The following is a 15,647-nucleotide window of genomic DNA, read 5'->3' on the forward strand; positions in this document are numbered from 1 at the left end:
TTTCTGGCCTCAGTGGCTTTATGCTGCAGAGGGTAGATTCTGAAGGTGGAAGAAGTCAGGACGTGTCACTTACGGTCACAGGATAAATATTGATCAACTTTCCATCTTTACTCCTCATTTTTAAAAAAATTTTGTTAAAGTAGAGTTGATTTACAATGTGTGTTCATCTCTACCGTACAGCAGAGTGACTCAGTTATACGTATATACTCTTTCTCGTATTCTTTTCCATGATGGTTTATCCCAGGCTGTTGACTGTAGTTCCCTGTGCTCTACAGTAGGACCTTGTTGTTCCTTCGTGCTACAGAGAATCGTTTGCATCTGCTAAGCGCACACTCTCTGTCCTTCCCTCGCCCATCGTGTTCCTCATTTTTTAGTGAGATGATCTGTGAGCATTCAGCAGGGGGCAGCAGAAGCACAAAGAAGAAGCCCGTCAGTTCAGGGCGTGTTTCTGTGCTGAGAGCGCCTGTTTCTGCCGCGTTTTCCTTGCGCATCCAGGTGGGGAGGCAGGTGCTGAGGCAGCCTTGGCCTCTGCTCTGCTGCTCTCAGCTCCTCTCCGTCCCGAGGGTGGGCCCCGGGAGCTCGTGGGTGTCTGGACGGGCACATGTCAGGGGCCCCCTCCTTGCACACACCCATGGGCACACCTCAAGTGTGTCCCATTTTCTTAGAGAGGCTGCCCGTGTTCTTGGCTTTTTCTTTCCTCCTGCCATTTTCCTGAGAGCAGCTGCGCAGTGCAGAGTGGATGGTGTTAGTGCTCGTCTGGCTCTGCCGTCTGCCATCCCAGTTGGGGTTTGTGCACCTCGCACGCTCCCCACCTTCCCCCTGTGGTATGTGCCCCAGACGTGCACCCCCACTGACCTTGAACTTGGCTCTCATTCTCATGCCCACGTGGCTGCTGGGGACCCTTCTCCCGTTGTGCCTGAATTGTTTTCACAGCCCCTTGCCTGCATGTCTGCAGTCCGTCCTCCATGGCCCCGCGGAAGGTGCTTTCTGACGTGCCCACCAAACCCTTAGCTGGAAATCCTTCCACGGGTGCCTCCCTGCCCACAGTCAAGTCTGCATCAGGTGGCCTTCGCGGCCAGGCCCTGCCCACTTCCCCGCCCCCCCCGCGACCCCGACCTGAGCTGTCCCCTGCCTGAGCCCTGCACTGTGCAGGCACTCTGGGAGCCATCCTAAAACACTTCTAATCCTGAAAGCAAGTCAAAAATAGCCGGTGCCACCATCCAAAGACCCACCGCAGAGATGGCTGGCCTCTGGGCATCCCTGGGTAAAGCCGGGGCAGCCTCGCTGCCCCATCAGCGCCACGTGCTTTCACCCACCTCCCCGCCCTCCCTGTTTTCTTTACTTGTTATTTGTGCTATTTTCTATCAGTGGAGTGAACTTCTAAACTCCACCGAGTACAGGTTTCGATACCTTGCTCACATATGCCTTTTCTCTGAGTCCCCCCCGATCCCTGAATGCTTGCTCTGGGCTCCCACAATTACACGTGTTAACCTGTGACCCAGGGCCGTTTTTTTGTTTTGTTTTGTTTTTTTGTGGTACGTGGGCCTCTCACCGCTGTGGCCTCTCCTGCTGCGGAGCACAGGCTCCGGACGCGCAGGCTCAGCGGCCATGGCTCCCGGGACCAGCCGCTCCGCGGCATGTGGGATCTTCCCGGACCGGGGCACGAACCCGCGTCCCCTGCATCAGCAGGCGGACTCTCAACCACTGCGCCACCAGGGAAGCCCCACAAAAGTAGTTTTTATTTCCCTTTAGGAAGGGGAAGAGTGGGTGACATTTGAATCCTGCAGCCACGAGGAAAAAATTGTCATTCAGTGGATTTCTCGTCAGCAAGCCTGGGTGTGAATGAGAATTCTTCTGCCACAGCTGACGGGTCCTTTTTTTTTTTTTTTTTTTTGTGGTACGCAGGCCTCTCACTGCCGTGGCCTCTCCCGCTGCGGAGCACAGGCTCCGGACGCGCAGGCCCAGCGGCCATGGCTCACGGGCCCAGCTGCTCCGCGGCATGTGGGATCCTCCCGGACCAGGGCACGAACCCGCGTCCCCTGCATCAGCAGGCGGACTCTCAACCACTGTGCCACCAGGGAAGCCCCTGACGGGTCCTTTTTATCCTTCTTGCTAAGTGGTTGGCCTTTGTTGCTTCTCCTTTCAGAGATGGAACTGGCATCCCCTCCCAACAGAACCTGGCCTCGCTTCTGTCTACCTATTGCTGGCGACGTACAGAGGCCAGTTTTCCCATCAGGCGTAGCTGGTGTTGGGGAAGAGAGTCATGAAAAAGCAGCTGCCTCTCCTGCCGTCTCTGCAGGAATTGCTCTGCAGGGACGGGAGGAGATGCTGCTGTGCTTTGGAGAACAAGCCCCTCTGAAAGCTGATCGGAAGCAACAGCCTTTAGGTGTCTCCATCTCCCTCGTTTCTTCAGGGGTAACAGTGTTAGCCGCCTGCTGTGTACCTGGGTGAGCCAGTGAGCGGGAAGAACCGGGCTCTGGAAGCAGAAAGGTCCGGGTTTCAACCCTGGCTCAACCACTTACATGTTAGTAACTCTGGGCTAAAAACTTAGCATCTCTGAACAGGATGTTCCTGTCTGTAAAACGGGCTCAGCGAGTGACAAAGTGGAGTTTCATAAAAACTGATCAGGTCAATAGGTGATTACTTAAATGGCAGGTACCCTGCCAGGGTGTGGGGATGCTAAGATGAATTATGTACATGCCTTCAAGGGATTTATGGCATATCAAACAGCGGGATGGATTGGAAAGGGGAGGAATTGAAGTCCTAGGGTCTTAAGCACAGTGAGAGTCTTTAGTTGTGAGGTGGTGAGGGCCCGGGCTGAGGTGATGGAGCCAGTAAGGACGGAGCAGAGGCGGGTCCACAAGGCCTTTCAGACAAAGGTGGACAAAGCTTGAAGCTGACCAGCTGGACAGTGACAGGGAGGGGGTGGAATTACAGACACCACAGCGCATCTTCCTTAAGTGCGTTGCTATTTCTGGAAGTTACCAGAACAAAAGGCTCTGTGGTCCAGGAAGTTTGGGTAGGACTGGATTAGACACAGATCAACGGCCCTATTATTGCAGGAATCCTCGGGCTGCGGTGCGGATGTGGCTGTGTATCACCGTTGAGGGGAGGGGATAGAATGCACAGTGACTCCCAAGCTTCGGCAGGAGAACCTGCATATTTATCTGTTTATCCTTAAATGGGTGGGCCTTGTGCTCTAGAGGGATGCTCAGAAGTGCTGGTGTGAAGAGTCAGTTCCACAAGAATGAAGAAGGATGGGCAGCTTCCGGGCTCCCAGGGACGCCGGCGATATTCACATCCGTCTGAGCACCAGAGGTGGAAGCAGTCAAGGAAGCCAGGGAGTGCAGGAGGAGGAATACGGATCGGGATGGATGGGAAATCCACGAAGAAGAAAGAACGATGCTTAGACAGAGAACAGCTTGGTCTCGGGAATGAGGGGTTGATTGACATGTATACGTGTCTATGTTGAAAATCATTTTGCATAAGCCTCGTTTTTTCCTTACCTTGTAACTTCAGGTTTCCGTGTAATAGTTAACAGTTAGCCTGGATTATGACCAGACGCTTAGCTTCTCTTCCTGTCGTGGTTCCAGGGCAGGTCAGAGTGATGAAACCTGTCTTTCCCTGCAGGTCATGTACCGCCGGATCCTGCAGCAGGCGGGCTTCATACAGTTTGCGCAGCTTCAGTTCCTGGAGGCTAAAGAACTCTTCAGGTAACCTGAGGTGTCGGTAGCGAGCCTTCCAAGCGTCCCTCCGCGGTCAGACCTCCACTGTGGCTGTGATGGGAAAGGCCGCCACGGGTGCTGTGCTCTGGGGAGAAGTAGCGAGGCCGTTGTGTGTACACCCCTCGCACCCCCTGCCCCCCTTAGCCCGAGGGTCACTGTCCTGTGTCTTGAAGGTAGCGCAGTTAAGGGGCATACAGAGTGGTCCTCTAAGAGAGGAGAAGGCAATTCTTTTTTTTTTTTTTATAAGGAACGTGGAATTTTTTTTTAATTTATTATTTCATTTATTGATTTTGGCTGTGTTGGGTCTGTTGCTGCGAGTGGGCTTTCTCTAGTTGCGGCGAGTGGGCTTCTTATTGCGGTGGCTTCTCTTGTTGCGGAGCACGGGCTCTAGGTGCGTGGGCTTCAGTAGTTGTGGCACGCGGGCTCAGTAGTTGTGGCTCATGGGTTCTAGAGTGCAGGCTCAGTAGTTGTAGCACACAGGCTCAGTAGTTGTGGCTCACGGGCTCTAGAGTGCAGGCTCAGTAGTTGTGGCGCACAGGCTTAGTTGCTCCACAGCATGTGGGATCTTCCCGGACTGGGGCTCGAACCCGTGTCCCCTGCGTTGGCAAGCGGATTCTTAACCACTGCGCCACCAGGGAAGCCCGAGAAGGCAATTCTAAAGAGCGTGTTTGATGCCCTGTGAAGGATTCCTAGGAAAACACGATGGCTCACTTTCCCTTTCCTCCAGAGATTTTACCAAAAGCTCTGAGTTTAGAGAAAGAGCAGGTGCTTCTGGGAAGACTTGAAAAACTGTTCTTCTTCTGAGGACACTGTAAACGGCATGCTCCTGGTCCACCGTCTTAGGAAGCTGAGGTCCCTTCCGCGTGACATGGATCCTGCACGCGTGGGCCGCCCCCTTCACCAGCACCCATCCCACCCCTCTCCCTCCCCAGTCCAGGCCTGTCTCAGCCCCTCCCCCCTCCGGCAGCCCTTCCTCTGGGCTGGGGGTCAGGTGCGCCCTGGGAAGCAGTGGCTCTTCGCGCTCGCTCAGAAGATGAACTTAAACCCGCTGTGATCGCCGTTCAGTGTCCCACGAAGGCATCGCCTGTAGAAGAAGTTTTCCAAATGTCCGCATAGAACAGATTCCGCACGACTCAGAGCCGTAAAGGAGGAGATGTACACGGGGCCTCCTCTGAATCTGCCTTTGATCAGAGCTGCTGTGCCTCCTGCTGTTCCCCCCCGCCTGGGTTTGCGGGGACCCATGGCAGCCCTGGAGGTGGCACGTCTGCGGCCGCCGAGCCCTCTGCTCTGTCGTGGGGTCTGGGGGTGGGCGGTGCCCGGCCCGCGGTGCTTTGCAGCCCGTGCAGCTGCGGACGGCGTGCAGACGGCACGCCCGTCCAACGTAGTCTTGTGTGCCTGCGTGCACCCTCTCTCTCTTTTTGCTGCATTTAGTTTGACACTGTAATTGCAGAAGCGGCCAGCTGGACGTGCGGGAGCTGATCTCCCTGTACCCCTTCCTGCTGCCCACGTCCTCCTCGTTTACCCGGTCCCACCCTCCTCTGCACGAGTTTGCCGACCTCAACCAGCTGACGCAGGGCGACCAGGAGAAGGTGGCCAAGTGCAAGCGCTTCCTCATGAGCTACCTGAACGAAGTCCGCAGCACGGAGGTGGCCAACGGCTACAAGGAGGACATCGACACGGCCCTGCTCAAGCTGTACACGGAGGCTGACCACGACAGCCTGCTGGACCTCCTGGTCACCGAGAACTTCTGTCTGCTCACCGACAGCGCCGCCTGGCTGGAGAAGCACAAAAAGTGAGTGTTTCTGTCCCCCGGACGCTCCCCCCACCGAACCCGGGGCTCCCTGCCTGACCCTTCCCCGTCCCCACCCACGGGAAGCTGTCGTGCAGCTTAGGCACCAGCGTGAGTTCCGAGTCCCAGGCGTTCATCACGGGACCACCCGGCACCTCGGGATCTGTCAACCTCATCACGGTCTGCAGATCCACCGCAGGGGTCTTAGAGGGCACAACTCTGGTACCAGCTCCTTCCTGACAGACCGTACAGTCATAGGCCTTGTCAGTCAATGGTGTGCTTGTCCAGTTTCCATCCTGGTGGGACTCAGCTGTGCGAGATGCCGCATGCGTGTCGGGAAAATGATAGCGCACTTCAGCCACTGATGGCCAGGCTGAACGCACAGATGGGCATCTGGATAAACAGATAGAGAGTGAGGCTTCTGGATCTTGTGGATAAAAGGTTACGGGGTCAAACTCCTTCATTACAGGCGTGAGCTGGTCGGCACCCACCCGCTTGCCGACCGGCCAGCGGGTACGACGGGGGCCCGTCTGCAGTGATGACGTGGTTAGATCTGGCAGCTTCTTCATCCTGGGGGCAGGCGGTGGTCTAACCCTTCTAGGCCTGGCGGGGGTTGAGTGCTCCCTGTGAGATTCTTTGTGCCTTTTGGTATGCATTTGACATGGCGGAGGTGCTGGTGAAATTCCACGGAGACCCAGGCTCACGACCCCAGACCCTGTTCAGATGCAGGACGTCATGGGCTGGTGACTGGCCTGCACGTGGGAAGTGGCTCGTTCAGCCGTTTCCCTCAGTTTCCCGAAGGCACTGTGGAATGGAGTGATTTATTTAGGAACTAGAAAACGCACTGACAGCTTATGGCAGTGACTTGGGATGGCAGGGTCTGGCGGAGTCAGTGGAACTTTCTAAAAGCTTTCGGGAGAAGAGAAGGGTTCTAGGGAATAGTTCAATATCTTGAGAGGTTGCTCTTTGAGGGAAGAGATCCGATGGCCCCCTGGGGCAGCTTGATCCGGTCACCTGCTGGGGAAGAGGACCAGGAGAGGACACACCTGTGAGCGTGGGAGGGTGGCAACAGCTCACGGCCCGGGCGATGCCTGTGTTGTCCCTGATCCTGTCCGCTTAAAAATGAGGAAGCGAGGGCCAAGGAAGGTAACCTACTTGCTCAAGGTCATACAGTCCCTAAGTAATGAAGCCTGGATTGAAAGTCAGGGCCTGGAACTCTGGGTCCCCCCAGCCTGACTCTCCCTGACCTTCTGTTCTCTGCAGTGCCTGCATACTGTTGGCATTTCTTGCCGTTCAAAATCCTTACCCCAGAATGGCTCAGACAGCATCCCTTCCAAACGGTCTTAATACCTCGTGATAAGTTAATAATGGTTAACTGAAGAGATGGCAAATCATACTAGTATTTGAAGCAAGTTGTAAAGCAATTCCAAATGTGATTTTCCGTAGTATCATAATAGTTTTATTTTTCAGTTCATCTTAGATGTGAATATGGTCCTTTCTGGAAATTGATAGGGAATACATTTTCAGACTATAAGTAAATAAACAGAAAGGAGGATCTTTCTGGTGCTTGAAATTTGTTGTTGAACTGAGTTGAATAGCACATGTGGGGCTGGGGGCCCAGGGCCAAGGGTGTTGCTGTGGGGGTACTGCCCGCAGTGGGTGGTCAGGAGAGGGTGCACTTACCCCGAGTTTTCTTCCAGGTACTTTGCACTGGGGCTGCTCTATCATTACAACCACCAAGACGCTGCTGCCGTTCAGGTGAGTTCAAAGGCATCTCAGCACTGTTTAAAAACCACCACCACTGTTGCTAAGCAACTAAGCCCATGTGCCACAACTACTGAGTCTGTTTGAAAAAAAATCACAAATTGATAGAGACCAGTCTTGCCTGATCTACGTTTTTTACAAAACAAAAATAGTACTGTTTTAGAAAGCGAATCCTTGAGAAATGTTGTCCAAGGATTTTCTTTTATTTATTTGTTTGTTTGTTTGTTTGTTTGTTTATGGCTGCATTGGGTCTTCATTGCTGTGCACAGGCTTTCTCTAGTTGCGGTGCGCGGGCTTCTCATTGCGGTGGCTTCTCTTGTTGTGGAGCACGGGCTGTAGGCACGCGAGCTTCAGTAGCTGTGGCTTGCAGGCTCGGTAGTTGTGGCTTGCAGGCTCTAGAGAGCAGGCTCAGTAGTTGTGGCACGTGGGCTCAGTAGTTGTGGCGCACGGGCTTAGTTGCTCTGCAGCATGTGGGATCTTCCCAGACCAGGGCTTGAACCCATGTCCCCTGCATTGGCAGGCGGATTCTTAACCACTGTGCCACCAGGGAAGCCCCAAGAATTTTCTTTTCTTCATCTTTCCATCTCTTTAAAGAACACTGTCAAGACTGAGTTGTTTAAAATGTAAGAAAAATAGGATTTCTTACTGAGCCACAAAGCCTGTGACTCCACTGCCTTATCAAAAATTAAGGCTGTGAGTAACAGGTTGTAATTTCCACTGTTAATGACAATACGTCTTGCCAGAGAGCTGAGTTGTCATGTCATCTGTGACAAAACTAAAGCTGATCAAGGCCAGTCACTTGCCCGGGTGGTACCACTGGTCAGCAGGAGAGCTGGGGACTGAGCCAGTGCTCAGGGCCCTGGCAGGGGCTCTTGCGCCCAAATTTCTCATCTTGTCTCTTGTCTTGCATCTTTTGTGAGCGGCCAAGAGCATCAACAGTGCTCACCGAACTCACCAAGCATATCTGGTTGCTTTGAGAAATTACCATGGTAACATGATTGTGGGATAGGTTAAAAAAAAAAAAAAAAGGTTCCCATCAACATACTCCCCATGGCTAAGAGCAGATTTGGGTGTCAAAGCTAAAATTTTTATTTTTTTAAAACACCATGTTCTGAGAACTTGTTATAAGTGTGTTAATAATAATCAGCAAAGCTATATAGACAGGAGTTTACAAAATTGAAATAATATGGAATAAATCACCATATATGGCAGACTTTTTTTTAATGACACATTTCAATGGCTGTGTGAATAGTTTGTTTGATTTGGGGAATTCAGCGCTGAAGAAACTAGTAACATAAAAAACATTGGTGTGCTGCTACCAGAATTACGGCTGCCTGTGACAAAACTAAAGCTGTTTACACTGCCTGCCTGTTTCCTGGGCTGCTTGCTGGTATGGTGTAGTTCAGAAGTCAGTGTGGACAGGTGGGTGAGGACCACAGCACAGACGATGATGCAGGGGGGCTCTCAGGCAGCCCCCATCTCTGCCACACCTCGTGATGCCACTTCATTCTGAGGCTCTGAAAGTAAGATTCAGTTTACAGGGACTTCCCTGGTGGTGCAAGGTTAAGAATCCGCCTGCCAATGCAGTGGACACAGGTTCAAGCCCTGGTCTGGGAAGATCCCACATGCCGCGGAGTAACTAAGTCCGTGCGCCACAACCACTGAGCCTGGGCTCTAGAGCCCACGAGCATCAACTACTGAGCCTGCACACCTAGAGCCCGTGCTCTGCAACAAGAGAAGCCACTGCAGTGAGAAGCCTGCGCACCGCAACGAAGAGTAGCCCTTGCTCGCCACATCTAGAGGAAGCCCACGCGCAGCAACGAAGACCCAACGCAGCCAAAAATAAATAAAAATTAAATAAAAACAAAACAAAACAAAAAAAAACAATAGTACATATGCACAGTGGAGCATTAAAAAAAAAAAAGATTCAGGGGGCTTCCCTGGTGGCGCAGTGGTTGAGAGTCCACCTGCCGATGCAGGGGACACGGGTTCGTGCCCCGGTCCGGGAAGATCCCACATGCCACGGAGCGGCTGGGCCCGTGAGCCATGGCCACTGAGCCTGCGCGTCCGGAGCCTGTGCTCTGCAACGGGAGAGGCCACAACAGTGAGGCCCGCGTACCGAAAAAAAAAAAGATTCAGTTTACATGGCAGGGAAGTGTCTGGATGAAATAGCAAAGGACTTTATTATTAAAATCTACCCTGAGCCCCCATGCAAAAGACAGTAGGAACACCAGGGCACAGGGTCACCAGAGGTTTTGAAAGCAAATCAGACTCTCACAGTCCCAAAAGGTCTTCAAAATCAGAAATTCCTGTGACGGAGAAGGCTGGAACAGCCTGGCTGATGGATGTAGGTGAATTTCTTCTGTGTCCCAGCATTGTCAGTGATGATTTTATTTCAGGAAGGGATGTGTGTGTGTGTGTGTGTGTGTGTGTGTGTGTGTGTGTGTGGTGTGGTGTGTGTGTGTGGTGTGCGGGCCTCTCACTGTTGTGGCCTCTCCCGTTGCGGAGCACAGGCTCCGGATGCGCAGGCTCAGCGGGCATGGCTCACGGGCCCAGCTGCTCCGCGGCATGTGGGATCTTCCCGGACCAGGGCACAAACCCGTGTCCCCTGCATCGGCAGGCGGACCCTCAACCACTGCGCCACCAGGGAAGCCCCCGGAAGAGATGTTTTTTAATGCATCCAAGTCTCCTCATATACTATATTTACTATTTGTATTACTATGATCTCATTAAAAAGGAAAGAAAAAGAACTTGGTGCTTTATGTTCCTGATTTCCTGGACCATGTCCCCTCTTTTTTTTCTCGTGTGTTTGAAAAAATTAAAATGGATTTAAGCCTCTAAAGTTTCTCCTGCCACCCTGAAATATTGAAAGGCCAGACAAATAAACACATGGCCTTTCTGAGCTAATTCTAAGAGGTATGTAACCTTCCCTACCTTCTTTTTTCTTCCTCTCCAGCTGTGGGTGAGCATCGTGAATGGGGATATTCACGACTCCACGCGCTCAGACCTGTACGAGTACATCGTGGACTTCCTCACCTACAGCCTTGACCCAGACCTTGTGTGGCAGTATGCTGACTGGGTCTTGCAGAAAAACCCGGAGGTTTGTGCTTAGTAAACGCATTCGTTCAGGGGCGGCAGGGGGGCTGGTGAAAATGGACAGAAAACTTGATTCTAGGTGGGAAAACAAGCTACACTTTAACCCTTCTCTCCACTTTCTTTCCCACCCCTTCTTTTAATACATGGCTTGAGCCGTCTGAATCCCAGCTCTCGAGGAATTTCTGCATTTCAGTGCTTCTGCACACCTGTGTCGGGGGCAGGCCACTGTGTAGGAAAGCAGAAAGCACCGCAGGTCAGGTCTTAGCATCTTCTTAAACACCTGTGTGTTGACCCCCACCCCTAACGGCATCTGGTCCCTTGTTCTCTATGGGCTGGAGCAGGACCAGACTGTTGCCCTGCAGGGCGTGGAGCTGGGCCGGGGGCACACCAGGCAAACCGTCACCCTTGCTTCTATGTGTCCCCAACCCCCTTTGGGAGGGGTGGGTTGGGGACATAGAAGGACCCTTTTTGTTTGTTTGTTTTCATCAGTCATTTTATTAATCCTTAAGGGAAATGTAAATCAAAACCATTTCATACCCAGTAGGATGGCTAAAATTTAAAAGGCAACAATAGTACATGTTGGCAAAGATGCAGAGGAATTAGATTCATTGTTGGTGGGAAAGTAAAACAGTACAGTCATTTTGAAAGACAGTCTGGCAGTTCTACTAATGGTTAAACAGTTATCATATGAGCCAGCGATTTCACTCCTAGGTATGCATCCAAGAAAAATGAAAACCTTTATTCACATAAAAGCTTGTACATGAATATTTATGGCAGTATTATTCACGACAGCCAAAAGAAAGAAAAACCGTGTCCATCACTTGATGAATAGATAAATAAAATGTATATGCAGAAAATGCAATATTACTTGGCAATAATAAATGAAAGGGGTTCTTTTTAGTATTTTTTTATAAAGTTATTTATTTTTATTTATTTATTTTTGGCTCTGTTGGGTCTTTGTTGCTGTGCATGGGCTTGGGTCCCATGTGGGTAATGCACACAGTGGGTATGGGCGTTTGGAGAATCGAGTTCACTGAATCTTCAGCCGCTTGTATCTTCTTTCACTTATGATCCAGCAAGTGACCGTCCTTGCTTTGGATGATCTAAATGTTACAGAGTTGTTGCTTCATGGATTGTCAAAACGTACCACCAATAAATGTTTGGTTCCTTACTTTCTGACCCTTTTAGAAGGAATTCCAGCTGGAGCTCTGCGGCATTTCCTGTCTCTGTCAGTGCTTCATCTGCACTGTTTTTCTGAATCGTCATGTTTTTTTGTTATTTTTTTAATGTGGACCATTTTCAAAGTCTTTATTGAATTTGTTACAATATTGCTTCTGTTTTATGTTTTGGTTTTTGGGCCGCGAGGCATATGGGATCTTAGTTCCCCGACCAGGGATCGAACCTGCAACCCCAGCACTGGAAGGCGAAGTCTTAACCACTGGACCACCAGGGAAGTCCCGTGAATCATCATGTTTTTGACAGTGGTTTTACCCAAAGCATACAGTGCTCAGAATGAAGATAAGATGGGGTCTTTGCAAAGCACGATAAATAAATTGCTATTCTTCTTTCAGGTCGGAGTTCAAGTTTTCACCAAGAGACCTGTAGACGAACAGCAGAGTAGATTTAACCCAGATGATATCATCAGTTGCCTTAAGAAATACCCGCAAGCCCTGGTTAAGTACCTAGAACATCTGGTCATGGACAGGAGACTGCAGGTGAGGCCCCAGAGCACAAGCTGAGCTGCCTGGGCTGCGGTGGCATCACTGGGACCTGAACTTGGCCCACGGGTCTCGCGTAATGTCTTGTGTTCCCGGCACTCAGTCTGTACACGTGGGAGGTCAGGGAGGGAGCCGGATGTTCAAGAAAGAGACCGGCGGCCTAAGTAGCTTTTTTTCTCACCCTCCATCTCTTGTCCCCTCCGCTTATATTTTCTTCTCTTTTCCTTCCTTGTTATTCTTTTTTTTTTTTTTAGAGTTTTTTTTTCCTTGTTATTCTTAAAGGAAATGAGGAAAGCTGTCCCTTTTTTGGAGAATACCTAAATCCCGTGGCCCTTACTTCTCAAAATGCGATATTTTCCCATAGATTGTATTTTATTTTTTAAATTAATTGATTAATTTATTTATTTATTTATTTTTGGCTGTGTTGGGTCTTCATGTCGGTGCGAGGGCTTTCTCTAGTTGTGGCAAGTGGGGGCCACTCTTCATCGCATTGCACAGGCCTCTCACTATCGCGGCCTCTCTTGTTGCGGAGCACAGGCTCCGGACCCGCAGGCTCAGCGGCCATGGCTTATGGGCCCAGCTGCTCCGCGGCATGTGAGATCCTCCCAGACCAGGGCTCGAACCCGTGTCCCCTGTATTAGCAGGCAGATTCTCAACCACTGTGCCACCAGGGAAGCCCTCCCATAGATTTCAGATTCAGCTTCTCTGTGTCGTGGTTTCTGAAAGCTTTTGCCCCAGTACGTGTATTCTGTGGTTGTCCTGTAGCCCCCGCTCACCTTGCACGTGCAGTCTCGGGCACCTGCTGGCTGGTTGGTTGGGGGACGTTCTCTGGGCTCCCCTAGCAAATGCTGTCTGTCTGCTTGTCCTCCTGTCCTGTAGAAGGAGGAGTACCACACGCACTTAGCCGTCCTCTACCTGGACGAGGTGCTGCAGCAGAGGCCCAGCGCCAGTGGCAAGGATGCAGAGGTGACCGAGACGCAGGCAAAGCTACGCCGCCTGCTCCAGAAATCCGATTTGTACCGAGTCCACTTTCTGCTGGGTGAGTGCATCTCTCTGCATAAACGTCACCGGGGGGGGTGGGGGGTGGGGGCAGGGACGGAGGCCTTGGCCTCTGTTCGTCTCTGTTCGGGGGGCAGGGGTTGGATTGTGAGCCTCTGTGGCACAAAGTCAGCCTCCTGAGGGCAGGCGAGCCTCCTTGTCCGTCCTCCACCCTCTGGAAACGGACAGGGCCCCTTAGCTGATGACATGAAGGCTGCCCTGGGCGTTGGGAGGTCTGCATGTCTGCTGAGCCAAGCTGCTTTGAACTTGTTTATTCGGCTTTGAAGCCCTCAGGTCAGTTCCTTCTGAGGCTCCAGCTCTGATCACGGCTTTGAAGGTGGCACTGCCCCCAGCAGTCCACTTGGCTGCCCCAGGCTTGGAGGCAGGCGGGGGTCCTGGAGGGGGTCTGGTTTTCATTTCCTCCAGGGCAGAAACCACACTGTCCATGTTGTGTACGAGCCTCCGAGCAGCACCTGGCAGACTGAACCTGTCTCTTGCTGTATCGGGCACCGTGGAGTTTCCAGGTTGTCCTTACTGGGTTAATATATTTCTCTTTAGCAGCTTTTAACACCGCTCTCTGACCATTAACTACACCGATTCTCATTGCTCGCGGTAGTTGTGTCCGGTAGAGTCTCCACAGCTGAGTTCACGGACACTGAGCCATCATACCTGCAGGAATGCAGGGTCAGGCTCCTGAGAACCTCTGGTCACATCATTTTCACCAACCAATCAATATATAACCTTCTTTATGTGTGTTTCTGCGTAAAGACACCTTATTTAATGTATGTTATTGATTCGATGACACTGAGCTCGTGGCCAGCAGCACGTGACTCAAGCCTGAATGATGCTCGTGTGACACGTGGACTTTGTCCTAAGGCACATGGCAGCCCTGCGGGGAGGCTACGTGGACACCCCTGAACTCTGCCACCCAGGCCAGGGCGTCCAGGCAGCCTGGGTGGCAGAGTTCAGGGGCGTCCGGGCAGCCAGGCTTGCTCTGCCCGTTCTTAAGCTCATGGCTCATGCAGTTGCGGCGTTGGATTGGCACCACCCGGCGCAGGCCCTGCCATTTCTAACCAGCAGGTCCCACCTCACAGACAGGATCCAGGACGCCGGGCTCCCCATGGAGAGCGCCATCCTGCACGGGAAGCTGGAGCAGCATGAGGAGGCCCTGCACATCCTGGTCCACGAGCTGGCCGACTTCCCGGCAGCGGAGGACTACTGCCTGTGGCGCTCCGAGGGCCGGGCCCCGCCCTACCGCCGGCGGCTCTTCCAGCTGCTGCTGGCCATCTACCTGGGCCCCGGGTCCTCTGCGCCCGAGCTGGCTGTGGCCGCCGTGGACCTCCTGAACCGCCGCGCCGCCGAGTTTGACGCGGCCCGGGTCCTGCAGCTGCTGCCGGGCACGTGGTCGGTGCAGCTGCTCTGCCCGTTCCTGATGGGGGCCATGAGGGCCAGCGTCCACGCCCGGAGGACCACTCAGGTGGCTATGGGCCTGGCCAAGTCCGAAAACTTGATCTACAAGTATGACAAGGTGAGAGCCCGGCCCTCTCGGGCGAGACGTGTGATTTCAGGTCGGTTTTACCCGTGGAAAAATAGTCCTTGTCCGTTTCTTCTCTGTAACTTCAACACACGTGATTTCTTCACACAGACACAGGTGTGCGAGCCCAGGCGGGAGCCGGGCCGGCAGGTGTACGGTTGGGGCAGCTTCCCGCCCCTTTTAGACACTGACGGTCCGCAGAGCCGCGCTCCGGGCCCTGGTCCACGCTGCACGTCACGGTGTCACTGCATCCGCACAGCGCTTCCGGGCACAATTGCGTCCCCGTCACAGAAGGGGGGCAGGGGCGCCAGGAGGTGACACAGGACACAGGATCCCGGCTGTGGACTGCAGGCCGATGCAGAGCCGCACGTTCCCCATCTCTGTCTCCTGGGCTTGCTGTGACTAATGATAACAAATCCCACAGGCCGGGGGCTCAGACGACACGCATCCAGTTCTCACCGTCTGGGGGCTGGGAGCCCGAGATCCAGGAGCCAACAGATTCGGGGCCTGGTGAGGCCCCCCTCTCACTGAGCTCACGGGGCCGGGAGCCAGCGCTGGTTCCTTCCTCCTCCATAAGGGCCCTGAGGCCGTCCTGCGGCCCCACCTCCAAACACCATCCCACTGGGGGTCAGGGCCTCAACGTTTGGTGAGAGATACAGGCATTCAGTCCATAACATCCCCAAGCTCATCCAGAGGAGGCTTCTCTCTGGTGAGGCCCAGACGCCCTGCAGCCAGCTGGGTGTCCTTCCAGAGCAGGAATCCGCCATGTTCCTCCCACTGGGAAGCCTTCATTGACTCCCCAGTGGAGAAGCCGAGGCCGGCAAGATTCAGCCTCCCTCCTCTGGCCTGTCCCCGCCCGTCCCAGGGAGCTCAGAACCTCCCAATGGACTTGCCGTTTCGTACGTACGGCCTTTGAATCCACTGTTTCCTCTGCCTGAGACGGCTCACCTCTTCCTTTTGTGCCTGGTGAACGCCCACTCGAA

The 15,647-nt window shown here is 53.0% G+C and overlaps 1 protein-coding gene across 3 annotated transcripts in view; it reads left to right on the forward strand.

Annotated features, from left to right (window-relative positions):
* The window catches only part of TGFBRAP1 (transforming growth factor beta receptor associated protein 1), a 41,646-nt gene that overhangs the window by 24,086 nt on the left and 1,913 nt on the right, over nt 1–15,647 (forward strand). For all 3 annotated transcript variants that reach the window (XM_060117092.1, XM_060117091.1, XM_060117090.1), the window contains 7 exons: nt 3,631–3,713; nt 5,176–5,517; nt 7,215–7,272; nt 10,235–10,378; nt 11,946–12,089; nt 12,972–13,131; nt 14,225–14,658. In XM_060117092.1, coding sequence (XP_059973075.1) covers nt 3,631–3,713; nt 5,176–5,517; nt 7,215–7,272; nt 10,235–10,378; nt 11,946–12,089; nt 12,972–13,131; nt 14,225–14,658 — 1,365 coding nt within the window. The remainder of the gene's footprint in view (nt 1–3,630; nt 3,714–5,175; nt 5,518–7,214; nt 7,273–10,234; nt 10,379–11,945; nt 12,090–12,971; nt 13,132–14,224; nt 14,659–15,647) is intronic.

The sequence above is a fragment of the Mesoplodon densirostris genome, chromosome 14, assembly GCF_025265405.1.
Source record: "Mesoplodon densirostris isolate mMesDen1 chromosome 14, mMesDen1 primary haplotype, whole genome shotgun sequence".
NCBI classification, from domain to species: Eukaryota; Metazoa; Chordata; class Mammalia; order Artiodactyla; family Ziphiidae; genus Mesoplodon; species Mesoplodon densirostris.